General features: G+C 42.0%; 2 protein-coding genes across 2 annotated transcripts; both read right to left on the bottom strand.

Annotated features, from left to right (window-relative positions):
• Nucleotides 1-3781: 3781 nt before the first annotated feature.
• Nucleotides 3782-6152, bottom strand: LOC104934954 (GTPase IMAP family member 4-like). Its single transcript, XM_010750733.3, has 2 exons — nucleotides 5876-6152; nucleotides 3782-5476 (listed from the first exon to the last, which is right to left on the bottom strand). Exons 1-2 carry the CDS (start codon nucleotides 5919-5921, stop codon nucleotides 4602-4604), a joined length of 921 nt encoding a protein of 306 aa, XP_010749035.2. The 5' UTR covers nucleotides 5922-6152; the 3' UTR covers nucleotides 3782-4601.
• Nucleotides 6153-10223: 4071 nt separating this feature from the next.
• LOC104934956 (GTPase IMAP family member 4-like) lies at nucleotides 10224-13903 on the bottom strand. Its single transcript, XM_010750734.3, has 2 exons — nucleotides 13793-13903; nucleotides 10224-11183 (listed from the first exon to the last, which is right to left on the bottom strand). Exons 1-2 carry the CDS (start codon nucleotides 13806-13808, stop codon nucleotides 10504-10506), a joined length of 696 nt encoding a protein of 231 aa, XP_010749036.3. The 5' UTR covers nucleotides 13809-13903; the 3' UTR covers nucleotides 10224-10503.
• Nucleotides 13904-15548: the final 1645 nt, after the last annotated feature.

Below are 15548 nucleotides of genomic sequence, written 5' to 3'. Positions count from 1 at the left end.
GGGGGGACAGTCTGCGGGGATGCATCGAGGCAAATACGTCCAGGGTTAGACGGCGGCGGAGTACGGAGACGAACGTCCAGGTTTAGACACGCGGGGGAAGGAACACAATACGTCCATGTTTTAGACAGTCCGTTCGGGAGTTGCAGCTAGACTACTTCCGGTTTTTAGGACAGTCTGCGGGGGACGCACTTAGACTGACGTCCAGAGTTTTAAGACATTCGCGTGGACTTCCACAGAGACTTACCGGTCCAGGGTTTCCAGAGCATTCTGCAGGGACGTCCAGCAGAACTACGTCCGGGTGTTTTGGAGACAGAATCATGGGCTGGGTGAGTCACCGATACTACGTCAATGGTTTTAGCAGCTCTGCGGGGCTTTCCAGAGACCCACTTCCCCGGATTTTTACACAGTCTGTCAGGGGACGTACCCCCCCGAGCCTCACACACACACACACACACACACACACACACACACACACACGCACTCACACACACACACACACACACACACAGTGTATCATATCACACTCTCATAACAGACAAATGATCTGTGGTCTCTCTTTTGGCAATCCTTAGGACTAGTTGCTAGGCAACCAGGGGAGTTTCTAAAAGCACTGGTGTCTCCTCTGCAGAGGGGGAGTGATGGTGTGTGTGTGTGTGTGTGTGTGTGTGTGTGTGTGTGTTCAGTCCATATAGTGAAGCTGGTTATGTAACACAGTTTGAAGCTGGCGTGTGGGCTCGTCTCTATAAATATTCAAACCCTGCTGGCTGCAGGTGAACGGGGGGATTCGAACCCGTTCTGCTTCCTGTTTGTCGAGCACAGACGATTCAGTCGACAGATCCGTGTGAGCGCTGAGCCAACACTCTGACAGCCAGAGTCAGGATTAAACAGAAATAGTGACGAGCTGCTTCAGATTTCTGTCCAAACAGAGAAGCTGAGCCTCGGTTCAGGTTCTGGTTGGTTCCTCACAGGACTCATAAACAGGTTCAGGTGCTCCACCACGGGCCAAATATCAATAACATGTATCAGTCTGTGGTATCATGTTCAGCAGCCTCTCCTCAGCACAGCGGCTGAATTTCAATCAGCCTCAGTGTGTTTGGTTCATCGACCGCCTGGCTGTGTATGAACAGAGAACCCTCTGCAGCCGAGGCGTTCAGGTGCTGCAGGACAACTGTGTGTATTACTTCATATATCTTCATGTATCTGTACATGTTCATCTGTCCTGACGCCTTCACTCTGACCTGTGATCAGGTGACCCACACTGACCTGTGATCAGGTGATCCACTCTGCTGTGATCAGGTGACCCACACTGACCTGTGATCAGGTGATCCACTCTGACCTGTGATCAGGTGACCCACACTGACCTGTGATCAGGTGACCCACACTGACCTGTGATCAGGTGACCCACACTGACCTGTGATCAGGTGACCCACACTGACCTGTGATCAGCTGAACGGTGTCTCTGTCATTCGTACGTCTGTTCTCACTCTATGTAACTTTGGGCTCCGGGTCGGGAGAAGTACGTAACGCTTTACGGCACTAAGTCACACAGCAGCAACTATTTCACTGATTCTGGTGAAACTGGATCATATTTTATGGAGGAAATGTTTTCTGGTTTTCTGGTTTTCCCTCTGATCCATGTTGGACTGTTGCTGCCACCTGCTGGAGGAACCAGACAGGTCTCAACAACGTCTGTCCAATGTCCAATCTATGTGTCTCAGATGTAAAGGCAGTGTTCACAGCATCAGTCTGGATGAAGCTTGATGTTTGTGTCCTCACTGTGTTTCACTTCACTGGTCCATCAGACATGAACTGTGTTTTCTCCTGTGGCCACGAGAGGGCAGCATGTCCTGCAGGCGGAGCCTCTGAGCAGCCTTCAGCAGATGTACTGTTTACTTTAATGGGACTTTGGATTGACCTGTCTCGTCTTATAAATGTCAAATCATGTTTATTTTCTCTTCTAACTTTCACACCTTCAGAGAGAAGAGTCCAGAAACTGGAACCAGAACTTTGTTTCTTCTTCTCCATCAATCATCTGATGACCCGTCACATCCATGTGGTGACCCTGTGGAGGGGCCGACCCCTCAGATTGGGAGACATTCAACTAAACTGGCTTTAAAGTATAAAAATCTTCTTTCATCAAGTCAAACTTGATTCATCTATGGCCAACTCTGTGTTCATCAGCTAGTCTGACTGATTGGAAAGAATCCTAAATATTCACATGACATGTTGAAGTGGACTGATCAGAGTTTTGTGGTTAGTTCACCACCTCAGTTCCTGTGTGTCCTGTCCTGTCTGTTATCTGTCTTGTTGCTGAGTGTGTCTGTGTCAGCGTCCTTTGTGTCCTTTGTGTCCTTCTCTCTGTCTCCACTTGGTTTTATGGTTCCTGGTTTTGCATCTTGCCTGTTTGCTGACCCTGCCTTTGCCTGTTCGGACAGCCTGGTTATAGTTCCAGATAACAAACGTTGTGTAAGAGTCTTTCTCTGCCAAGACTTCAGAGAGATCACATCAGGTAAAGCTAATAAATCAAATCCAAAGTTCATGGAGATGATTGTTGGTCCTGTGCAGGACACACCAACGTTTGCAGATCATTAGAAACTGTTTCCTCAGATCTGAGTCTGGCTCCGTCTCTTGTTTGTTGAAGCCCTAGAGAAGTCTTATCACCTTTGAGGTGTCTGAGCATAGATGCATAGTCTTAGCATAGTCTTATATTAATGCTGCTTTATTGTAGGATACCTGTTTGGACCAACTCCTGGGCCAGAGGCTATTTAACTCAGCCAGGCCGGAGCCAGTGCCAGATGGTCAGGAGAAGTTTCTTTTGTTCATCTGTTTCTCTGACTCGAGGTACTTTCTTGTATGGTATGGGGGTTTAAACGACTGCATAGATCGGGAGAGTCTCTCATCATTCGGCCAGGAGCTCTCCAAGTAGTTTCTACTTGTTACGATACTGAACTTGTTGTAATAAACTTGTTACACGACTAAGACGAAAATACACCACACCTTCCACTGTAACTACCCCGACAAACCACTGACATTCTGCACAACGCCTGAAATCAGTCATCCTAACACCGACACTGTCCAACACTGAGGTCACATGATCCTCCAACACATCACAACAAACAGCAATGAAACATGAGAGTTTAAAACTGTCTGAATATTTATTTTAAACATAAAAGTTCATAAAGACAGAGAGAGACAGAGAGAGAGAGACAGAGAGAGAGACAGACAGAGAGACAGACAGAGAGACAGACAGACAGACAGAGAGAGAGACAGACAGACAGAGAGAGAGACAGAGAGAGACAGACAGAGACAGAGAGACAGAGACAGACAGACAGAGACCCTGAGGCCCCTGAGTGAAAAAAAAAGAACTGATGAATTATCATAGAGTCATGAGAGCAATAAGGAAACATTCATATGTTCATCACACTGTGTGTGTCTGAGTGTGTGAGTGTGTGAGTGTGTGAGTGTGTGTGTGTGTGTGTGAGTGTGTGAGTGTGTGTGTGTGTGTGTGTGTGTGTATGTGTGTGTGTGTGTGTGTGTGTGTGTGTGTATGTGTGTGTGTGTGTGTGTGTGTGTGTGTGTGTGTGTATGTATGTGTGTGTGTGTGAGTGTATGTGTGTGTGTGTATGTATGTATGTATGTGTATGTGTGTATGTATGTGTGTGTGTGTGTGTGTATGTGTGTATGTATGTATGTATGTGTGTGTGTGTATGTATGTGTGTGTGTGTGTGTGTGTGTGTGTATGTATGTGTGTGTGTGTGAGTGTATGTGTGTATGTATGTGTGTGTGTGTGTGTGTGCGTGTAGCTGAGCTGACTTAGATTAGATTTTTTAGATTCTACTTTATTCATCCCTCAGCGGGGACATTTTAAAGAAAAGTGCAGAGATGAAAGTGACAGAAGTGTCTTATAATCTACACAATGAACAAAAACACACAACACACAATCTGCAAAACAAGTTCAACATGTGACGAACCAACGTGTGAATGTTTGACATAGTTTAAATGAATAATCAAATATAAAGTCACCATGACGTCACGACACAGGAGGAGATCTCATCACATGCATTCTGTTTGAACATTGACATAAAATCATTTTTCCTCGTTTGTAATAACAGACACCTGAACATGAACTACAACCACTGACAGCACTCATGAATCAATCACAACTGTAGCTGTGGCCAAATGTTGTTACATTGTATCAGGTGAACTCCAATAAGAATATGAATACAATGAAATCAATCAACCTAAATACAGTAACATATGAAGGAGGCCGTTTCTGGACAGTTCTGGCATTATTGAAGCAGGAAGCTGTAAATGTTTTCTTTGCTATTAACAGCACAGCAGTCTGTGCGTCAGAGTATCAGAAGGTATACAGTACTCAGTATATGAAATGGACCCAAAGTCAAGTTAAAACCCAAAACCTGTTCCAGAAATCTAGGAGCTTTGGCCAGTCCACCATCCCACACGCCCTCCACCACTGTGTGTCCTGTGCTGTTTATCTGTTATTATATCATTTGATAACATTTCACATTTTTCTTTGACATTTCTTCGACCCCCCCAATCTTCTTTGGGCAAGTATGTTCATTTGTTAACACAAGAACATCTCACGTTTTGCATTTGCACAGGTTTTTTACAGTCATTAAACGTGCCGATCCACCTGCCAGCAGCACACCCACCAAACCTCCCGCTGCAGCTAGTGTACTAGAAGTCACTGTACCACCACCAAACAGATACCCCATCAGACATCCACCACCTGCTCCAAGAAAAGCCGTTGTTCGAATAAAGTTTCTTCGGGAGTCTGTTTCATTTTCTTTCAGATTCTCTTTCTCTTCTTTCTCTTCTTTCTCTTCTTGTTCTTTCTTTTCATTGTCTTTTATTTCCAAGGCTTTTTCAGCATCTTGCAGCATCTCATGGGTGTAGCATCGTCCTCTGTTTGCCTCAATCATGCTGTTGATCTTCTGCAGTAGATCAGTGACTTGTTTAGGATCCTGAACCTCATTTTCAAAAGAATGGTAATTCCAGCGGCACTGTATGATTAGGTTCTCCAGACCTTTACGTTTAAAACGGTCCTCGATTTTTCCTCGGACCTCGTTTCGATAGGTGAACAACACCATGGAGAAAGTCAATGTGGTTTTGCCAAAAGTTCTGCAAATGATTTCCACTGTGTCCTCTTCCTCCTTAGTGAAAGTGTCACACGAGCTTATCACAATCAGGAACACATGAAGTCCTCCATGTTTGATGGACTTCTTCATCTCTGTCACCACCCTCTCCTTCTCCTTCTCCTTCTCTGGATCTGGTACACACCTGAACAGACCTGGAGTATCAACAACCACCACCTTCTGCCCGTCAATGACCACAGTTTTCTCCTGGCATGTCTCTGTGGGACCGATGACTTCAGGCTGTCCCTGGATGGTCTTTGCTGAAGAGCTCTTCCCTTTTCCGTACCTCCCAAGTAGCACGATCCTGATCTCTGGTTTAGCTGTTGGAAATTTCACACACTCGTTTTAATAATGTCAGAATTGTCTCAGTTGTGATCTCCAACTCTTTATATGTATCTTAGTCTTACAGCTCTGTCAGCTGGTCATTTCCAACATATACATTTATGACTAGCTGCATTTACATGGACCATAATATTACACTATTAATGGGAACAGCCTAATCAGAATGAAAATGCCTCATGTAACCAGCTCAGTCAGAAGACACTGGCCTGATCAGACCTGATGCTGTAAACCTTTGATAATCTTTTCAACATGTTATAGTTAAAATACATCTCAAATCCACAAAGAGAGGTTAACAAGAGAATGAGTTGGTTCATATTAAATCAATATTTTTTGTTTAATGTATGAATCCCAGAGTACTGTATAAAAAATATACTTACTGGGCATTAAAGGAACTTCACAGTCCATCTTGTAAAAGCAGCTCATCAGTGATGTCTTGTCACTGTGGATATCTTCTTCTAACTATTATAATTTCCATCTCATCTTTATAATATAGCCTGCTTCTAGTTCCCTCCCCTGAAACACACATCACCTGTTTCTAGCCAAAATCTGACCAGTCACAGAGCAGTGGGGTTGAGTCTACCAAGTCTACATACTCACAAATGCCAAAGCACTTCTGTTACGGGAATTTTAAAGAAAAACCCTTAAATAAGGAGGATCGAATTCAAAGCATCAAAGTTTAAGTTGAATTTATTGTTCTTGTACAAGAGGAGCGTTTCACAGTGCAACCCCCTAAAGGGGTGACAGAGGAAAGGCTCCCAGAGGAGCGTTAACAGTGGGTTCTTATACATTTTCCTGAAGATGGGCTGTCTCTACCCCTGTAAATTGTTAACAATCAATTAGCATATAATGCCTTTAAACAGCTTATTTCAACATATCACCTAATAGTAGCCAGTATGTCCCCAATCTTGATGTTTACCTTACCCTGCCAGTCTGAGTAAAACATCAATAAAGGGAAGTGCCCTAAGGACATATAATAAATAGGAACAAACATTGTATAAGTTAAAACATCCAACTAGCTGTGTAACCCTAATTTTTATAACAACTTCTTTCAATGCAGTTCATAAAAACATTTAAATGAAGAAATCATCTCAATAAAACACCAGTGTTGTGCAGACAGTGATACAAGAATCATTTTCAAAAAATAAATATAAATATATTACTATAAATATAGTAATATATTGAGCAACATAATTGTTATAGGTTTTGTTAGTGTGTGTACATGTCAACTTTATGTAGTTAATACATTTTTTCCCCAAAAGTGTTTATGGGTGTTAAGTAACTTGGCTTAAAATTAGATTTCATAAAAGTTGAAATAACTGAGTAACTTGAGTGTTCCTGTGAGGCCACTATTCACTGTTCATACTAAATATTCTGACGTATTCCAGGAATTTCAGTGTGACTCCTCCCTCAGTTTTGGTCGCACAAACACAAAAAAAGTATCAAATCGACCGGCTTGGCCGGGAATGGTGAGCTGTGACTTTTCTCAGAGTTTCACCAAACGGTTTTGCCAAAAATCAGCAAAAACCACGGCAAAGTTTACAATGGGTGTGTATTGTAGAGCTAGAGTGGGTGACATCATTGCTAGAGTGGAGAAAAATACAAAAACATACATTTGCAAACGGCTCTCGTGGCCACAAATGTCACTACAGAAATCATTTCTACATAGAAACGTAGGAAAATTGTCCGGAGACGCACTGATGCTCCAGGATCACCCACCGACAGCCCCATCTACTCCCATGTAAACTGGAGAGGAGAAATTTCCCAAAGGAGCACGGGGCACCTGTTCTTTCTCTCTCTCCCCAGGTCACATTTTTTAACTTTCAGCATTCACATGGTCGACAAGATGAGGATGCTCACGCTCATTTGGGGCCTCATGTACAAAGGTCATGTACGCACAAAAAAGTGGCGTACGTCCTTTTCCACGCTCACGTTTAGATGCATCAAACGTGAAATGATCGTCGAAATGTGCGTGACCCACGCCAGCTTCATTCCTTTGTTCCTTTGGTGACGCTGGGAAACTGATAATGTGAAACAAGTAGTCATCAGAGTGATGTGCACATCAGAGACACACTGATGAACAATTAACACACCCACGTGTTTGCAGTTATATGGGTGGATATAAAAGCATGCGCAATGTGATGAAGGAAATGATATTAACAAAGACAGCGTTAGCGTTGTTAGAGGACCGTGCAAACGTGAGCGATTTAAGGAACGCATGGATTTACTTGCAAACAATGATAATTGGCTCATAAGCTGATTTCGGTTACCAAGGCCAGTGTTACTGGAGTTGTGCGTAGAGCTGCGGCCGGCCCTAGAGCACAACGGGGGCCAGCGGTTGTGCTGACCACGCTGGGGTTCCTGGTAACAGGGGCATTCCAGCGGGAGCTGGCCGATCGGTCAGGAGTGTGCCAGTCAACCCTGAGCCGAGCCATGCCAGCTGTGTGGGACGGAATCATCCGAATGTCTTCCTGGTACATCAGATTCCCATACAGTGCTGTTGAACAGGCCGACATTAAAGCACAGTTTGCAGAGAGCCGGTTTCCCTAATGTAATCGGAGCTATTGACTGCACACACATTGCTATAAAACCACAGGATGATTTTTTTTATGTCAGTAGGAAACATTTTCATTCCATCAATGTTCAAATCATATGTGATGCGTGAATGCAGCTAACTAACATCATGGCAAGGTGGCCTTATGACTGACAGCATGGCTGGGAACAGGCTGGAGGCTGCACGGTGCACGATGTAACGCTGGTTTACATACGGGACAATTAAAGGAATAAACTCTTTATTTACCCAGAAGCCGTGCCAGTGTGCCAGTGCACATTTGGGCATGTGCGCATTAAATATCATGTTTTTGGTTTTCTTTATTTTCTGCTGGTGAAATTAGAGCTGCAGAGCTTTCTAACAAGCCCTGATTGTCTCCCTGTGTTCAGTATTCTTGTCAGTAAAAGCGGGCGTAAAATGTCAGCCACAGCGCCACACCTGTCCACACCTGTGTGTGCGCTGCTCGGCATTTCCAGCCTCACACACACGCTCCCACTCACGTCTTTTTTTGGTCATATTTATCCCTGTTGACAGGAACCAAACAGAATCTCCACTTCATTCACTAGAATCTCGAGCTCAGACTCTGTGAAATTCATTTTCTTTCCTTTGTTCATCGTGTTATCTGATCGGACAAAGAGGTGAATCTCAGGTCCAGGGCCTATTTAAATAGATTTGCATATGTAAATGGGGGTGTGGACAGGGAGGAGTTGCACATGCGCTCAATTCCACTTTGATTGGGATTGTAGAAAAGAAACGTGCTTGGATCCATGCGTACACACACTTTGATACATCTGAATATTTTTGTGCGTACGACAGTTTCTGGGTTTTGGCGTACGCCAAGATTCACGTAAAAATCCACGCAAGTATTCGTACATGAGGCCCCAGGGCTTTTTGATACCACCTACCGTTTGGCATTAGTGTCCACTAGTTGGAGGGGCTTCCTGCAGCTGACCCTGGTTGCTCGGCAACCTCAAGCTGCCTTTAAATAACTTTATTGAAGTCTCTGTGCTGCTGCAGTGTCAGTAATAATGTCTGTCAGACACACTCTACATTTATTTACACACTTTACAGTGCTGTCTATACAATGCTGAAACCACATGGGTCGAAACAAGCAACGTCAGAAAAACATCCCTATCAGCCACGTGACCAGCCATCTGGTTTTAGACAGTCTGTACAAAATCAAAGGCTGTGTCTGTAGTGTCACCTAAATTCTGACAAACCTAACATTTGTTTGACAGAGGCTGTTTTCACTCACTGCCTCATTAAAAGAAGTATAGAGGACTTGAAAGTTATGACTCAGATCTGAACTCCAAAGGTGAGACAGGGAGTGACGTCCTAATATGGCTTTATTGACAGGAGGATGTCCTAATATGGCTTTATTGACAGGAGGATGTCCTAATATGGCTTTATTGACAGGAGGATGTCCTAATATGGCTTTATTGACAGGAGGATGTCCTAATATGGCTTTATTGACAGGAAGATGTCCTAATATGGCTTTATTGACAGGAGGATGTCCTAATATGGCTTTATTGACAGGAGGATGTCCTAATATGGCTTTATTGACAGGAGGATGTCCTAATATGGCTTTATTGACAGGAGGATGTCCTAATATGGCTTTATTGACAGGAGGATGTCCTAATATGGCTTTATTGACAGGAGGATGTCCTAATATGGCTTTATTGACAGGAGGATGTCCTAATATGGCTTTATTGACAGGAAGATGTCCTAATATGGCTTTATTGACAGGAGGATGTCCTAATATGGCTTTATTGACAGGAGGATGTCCTAATATGGCTTTATTGACAGGAAGATGTCCTAATATGGCTTTATTGACAGGAGGATGTCCTAATATGGCTTTATTGACAGGAGGATGTCCTAATATGGCTTTATTGACAGGAAGATGTCCTAATATGGCTCTATATTATCAAAAGACCCAAACACAATACATGTTTTGTTCTCAGTAGTCACGTCAGCTAGAGAACATTAAAAACTATTGACTGGTTCATTCATTCAGCTTTGACTTTGTGTGAAACTGTCATGAACTAAAATCAGCCAATCCTGAAATGAATCTTGTCTCATTTATTTTGGTAACACTGATGTCTGAACAAATCGAACTAGCAAGACGTCTCCATCCATGATGTCACAGAAAAAAGACAACACATGCACAGTGTTGTTTGCACCACCTTTTATTTGTTGATGTGATTTTGACATATACACAGTTTTATCTGATGAGAAATTTAATATTGATACCAATGATGATGATAATCTGATTTAAATATTTTATTAATGCCCCGTAATTGAATTCATTCATTTACAGCATCGCACACAGTAGATAGACAAAGAAAGAGCGTGGGGTGACGAGAGCTGCTAAATGAAAAGCTCCATGGATTAACTGTCCACAAACGATGCACAGTGTTCGGAAACAATGCTGAAAAATACAGTCCAGACTTTGGTGGATTATTTTTTTCCCGGGACCAAAAAATCAGTTAGAGCATTTATTAAACCTGCATATGTGTCACCCATGAAAGCTTTTAACAGTGCTTCAATCAATTCACACATCATATCATCTGACCCAGTGTCGGGTTTCCTTTTCTCCCTTTCTTTCTCTATGACTTTCTGCGCCTCTTTAAATGCTTCGTTGGTGTAATGCTTTCCTTCGTTTTTTTGAACCAACTCCATGATCTTCTCCAGGAGCTCAGACCGTGGCTTGGAGGACTCATCGTTGCCGTCAAACAAATAGTATCCTCCTCTGAATTCTGACTCAATATCCGGGACATCCCTAGGTTTGTTTTTAGCACAGAACACGACCAGAGTGTGATCTTTGGACTTTGGACCAAAGATATTCTGAATGATCTTCATTGCATCATAATCTTCTTGTGTAAAAGGCATGGGGCCCGCCACATACAGGAACACATGAGGACCAGGTTGAGCATGTATCATGCATTTTGCTATTGCTTGCTGCACCTTGTGTTCTGTCATCTTCCTGCTATACACACCTGGAGTATTAATCAAAGCCAGCTTCTGTCCATCACACTCTCCTCTCCTTATGTCACGGTCTGTTGGTTTATCCAGGAGTTTGTTTCTGATGAAAGTCTTCCCACCTCCAGTCTTTCCAACGAGCACAATCCGCAGTTCATCTGTTGGAGAACACAGTCATTATTAATACCCAAAGTCTTACAGCAGTGTCTTTTGATTGGTTCAGGCACTACATTTCTGTCATAATCTTACAGACCTGAAGGGAAGTGTAATACTGAAAATATTTCAGCAAACATCTTAATTGTGTGTTACTGAGAAGACGTAACTGTGCTGTTTTTTTACCACCACTGACTGTGGGTTAAAGTCAGTGTTTGGATGGGAAAGCTGCCTTTTCTGATTGCAAAAGTCTTTTAAGTAAAAGCCATTGGGATTACACGACCACCTCGTAGAAGAAGTTTAACTTTATTGATCGCTCAATTGTAACTTATAGCTTACTGGTCTGCCAGTACAACATAAGAAATACAAAAATACAAATTGTTCTTTTTATGTATCATGTATTTAAGTGTTAAAATACCTGTAGTTTGTCTAACCATTGGTCAAAAGCCTCCAATTTACAAAGATATGAGATTGAGAAAAACGATTGCATCACATTTGAGAGTCTGTGATAAGAAAATGTAAAGTAATAACCATACCTACATGCTACTATTGATTAATCTGTCAATCACTTCGTGGTTTACTCGATTAATTGTTTTGATCCATAAAATGTCAGAAAAGGTGAAAAGATGAGCTGGTATTGAACTCAAATCCATGGATTCATTTTTCACTTGCAATGTGGAGGGAGGCGGTTAAAAGATTTCATATTCAGAGGGAGATTAGGTTGCTCAGTTGGCCAGCATATGACCCAAACTTCGCTCCAGCAACCCATGATTTTAAATACAAGCAATGGTCTCAACGTGGAATCACAGCTTTGTGTAGAATTGTTGATAAGTGGGAGATGGTCAGTTTTCAAACCCTGTGCCAGAAGTATGAGTTAGATAGAGTAGATTTTTATAGATACCTTCAAATTCGCAGTTACTTCTTAAAGGAGATCAGGGGAACTAACCCGAACGAACCACCGGCACTTATAAGAGTATTTTTTAATGCTTATGATTCAGGCAGTAACAAGGGCATTGTAAGCAAGTTATACTCTGGCATTTCATCTCTTCACAAACACTCAACACTGTACATAAAGCAAAAATGGGAGAGGGAAATGCAAATAAATATAACTGAAGAAATGTGGAACGAGGTATGGAAGACACAACTCTCATCTACGAACTCTTTAACCTGGAGGGATTTTTGCTGGAAAAACATTATTCGCTTTTTCATAACACCGAAACAAAAATCTAGGCAAATGGGAAGCTCACTACCATGCTGGAGATGTGACATGGCAATGGCAGACCACGCACACATTTTCTGGACCTGTCCTCACGTTAAGCCATTCTGGGAGGAGGTGTCCAACATTATCTTAAAGGTGCTGGGCTTCCCTATTAGTATGTCCTTTTCTGTTCTATATCTCGGACTCCTCCCAAAGGACTTGAATAAAAGTGACTCGTACATCCTAAGGATCTTCATGGCAGCCAGCAAGAAAGCCATTACAAAATGCTGGCTTCAGAAGGAGCGGCCATCAATAGACACTTTTATAAACATTGTTAATCAGTTACACCATATGGAACAGACTACCTATAACCTGAGGGTACAAAAGACAGTGGGGGAAAGGCACTGGGAGAAATGGACCTCCTTTTTGGCCCATTAACAGACACTGAAAATATTCCACTTAAGCAACTGTACCACATGCAGGGTTTAGTCGTATGTATATGCATATGAACAAACAGCTATGTGCAGACAGTTTTTTGTTTTGTTTTTTGTGTGTGTTTGTGTCCTGTCCTGACCTCATGTTCCATGTTCCTAATGTCTGTAATATAAATATATGTTTTTAAACTGTGAAAAAAATAAAGTTTAAAAAAAAAAAAAAAAAAGAAAAGGTGAAAAGATTTTGATCAGTGTTACAAAGTGACGTCCTCAAATGTCTTGTTCTGTAATAAATGACTTTTTAAGAATTAAACATACATGTAGTTACTTCAGAAAATGATATAAAATGACCAAAAAACACAAAAACTGCAGCAGTACAGTGGAATAATATTATCACTAAGTGGAAGATGTAAAGAAGTTTTAAGTCTGTATCTCGGATTATTATTACTGTTGTGTTTTGTTTGTTGTGCAAGAATCAGTCTAAATCCAAATCAATTCAAAATGATGAATCCAACCAAAAAATCAGACGGTGAATGATAAAAGTTGACAAATGGCATTGGGTTAGAGGTCAGTGTTTCTCTGTTTAATTTGTCTAAAAAGCTTAATCACAGTCAGAAGGACACTGTAAAAGGTTAAAACGTTAAAAACATCAGTGCAATGATCGTTAACATGAATCTATTTGATAAGAAATATAAATAATGAGATGCTGCAAAATGTGAATGTTGTTCTGCCCAGTGACACCAAAAATCAGTTCTGTGAAGATTAAAATGACAAAATAAATCAATGAAAAAATAAAGTTGACAGTTGCAGAAGACTGAGTAGGTGTTCAGTAAAACCACTAAAAGTGAGTGCTTGAATGTGGTGATAGAGAGGTTTCTTTAGAATATCACTGATGTTAATGAAACATGAAAACAGTTGATCTAAAAAGTGAATAAGTTTGATCAAACACAGAGTGAGAAGTCTGTATATGAAATATACCTACCATGTCTGCTGCCCATTGTTGTCTTGTAAAAGTAATATCCAATATCTGATGTCCTGTTGCTGTTGAAAGTTGTGTTGCTGAATAGTTTGTCGTTTCATCTTTATATATTATAAAGTCTGTAAAGATCCCACCCCCTTAAACTCACATCATTTGTTACCTAGCCAGTTTGACAAGAGAAGGCACAGAGAGCCAACCAGTCACAGATCAGAAACCAAAATGTAGCTGCAAGCAGCAAATCAGAGGCCTGCATCAAATAAAAGTACATACAAGTACTGCATCTTTAGATCTATGTATTTTCACAATTAGTTTTTATCCACAGTGGAATTTGCATTTGATATATTACTGTATGCTTCACTGTTCACATGCTGTATGAGGAATCAAACTAACAAAGTGTATATTGAAGAATATGGTACCAACATCTGAATGAGGACAGCTGGAAGGGTTTGAGTTTCCTGTTTTATTTTGTCTTCTTGTGTCTGTAGCTTGACTTCCTGTCTTTGTTGTGTTTCTCGCCACTTTTGAAGAAACTCTAACGTTCTCCGTCTCATGTGGAGCACTGAGGCTGCAGCACAGGCTAACCTGTGCATCAATCCACACTAGTATGCACCGCTAACTGACAGTAAACAAGTTTAGTTAGTGTCAGCAGCAAACACAAAGTCTACCAGCTGACTTCTCTGCTGGTTTCTATCTGGATCTGTCTTTTAATCCACATCACCTCACTGCATGCAGTCCCAGTGACATTGTTGTATATTTTCGGTGGTGATGCTGATGAAGATGTTTGAAGAGAAACTCCGCCGACACCGTCTTAGTCGTATAACAAGTTTATTACAACAAGCACAGTGTCAAACAAGTAAAACTACTTGGAGAGTGAGATAGTTAGATAGCCCCAGGAGTGGACAAGATATCAGCCTGTGACTAAACAGGTATCTTAAAATAACCCCCCAGGTAAATAGCCTCTGCCTGTGACTAAACGGGTATCTTACACTAAAGCACATGTCTACAACAGCCTCAGCATTAATATAAGACTATGCTAAGACTATGCATCTATGCGCAGACACCTCAACATGAATCAGGTTCCCCCTGAATTATGGGCAAACAGCGAATACGATGTGGGTCTGATTTAAAAAAAAAACTGAACCTGTTCACTGCAAAATCTGATCACAGACCAGTGGTGAAACAATATCCTTTAAAGAAGGATGCCACCCTGTTTTTCACTCCCTACTGAGAGCAGGAGTCATTGTTCCCTGTGAGGACCCTCCAGTACTGAGGTGTCTGAGCATGGATGCATAGTCTTAGCATAGTCTTATATGAATGCTTTATTGTAAGATGCCTGTTTGGTCACAAACAAAGGCTATTGACCTAGGGGCATATGACCCAGCCAGTTCGGAGCCCTGAAGAAGAGACTTCTTTAGACCACTCCTGGGGCCAGAGGCTATGTAACTGGGGGGTTACTTTACAATACATGTTAGGCACAGGCTGATATCCTGTCCACTCCTGGGGCAGAGGCTATCTAACTGAGGGGGTCAGTTACGTCAGACAGGCCGGAGCCCTGCCAGATGGTCAGGAGAAGTAAAGACTTCTTTAGATGCATTGATAAGGAATCAGGTCAAAGGTTAAGCCTTCAGGTGGTCTTTCCTGGCAAAGGAATTTCTTTTGTTCATCTGTTTCTCTGACTCAAGGTACTTTATTGTATGGTATGGGGGTTTAAACGACTATATAAGGGCTTCCCCTGCATAGATCGGGAGAGTCTCTCATC

The sequence above is a fragment of the Larimichthys crocea genome, unplaced genomic scaffold, assembly GCF_000972845.2.
Source record: "Larimichthys crocea isolate SSNF unplaced genomic scaffold, L_crocea_2.0 scaffold33, whole genome shotgun sequence".
Classification (NCBI taxonomy): Eukaryota; Metazoa; Chordata; class Actinopteri; family Sciaenidae; genus Larimichthys; species Larimichthys crocea.
Note: the sequence above shows the minus strand (reverse complement) of the source record. Positions and strands in the feature narration are given on the sequence as shown.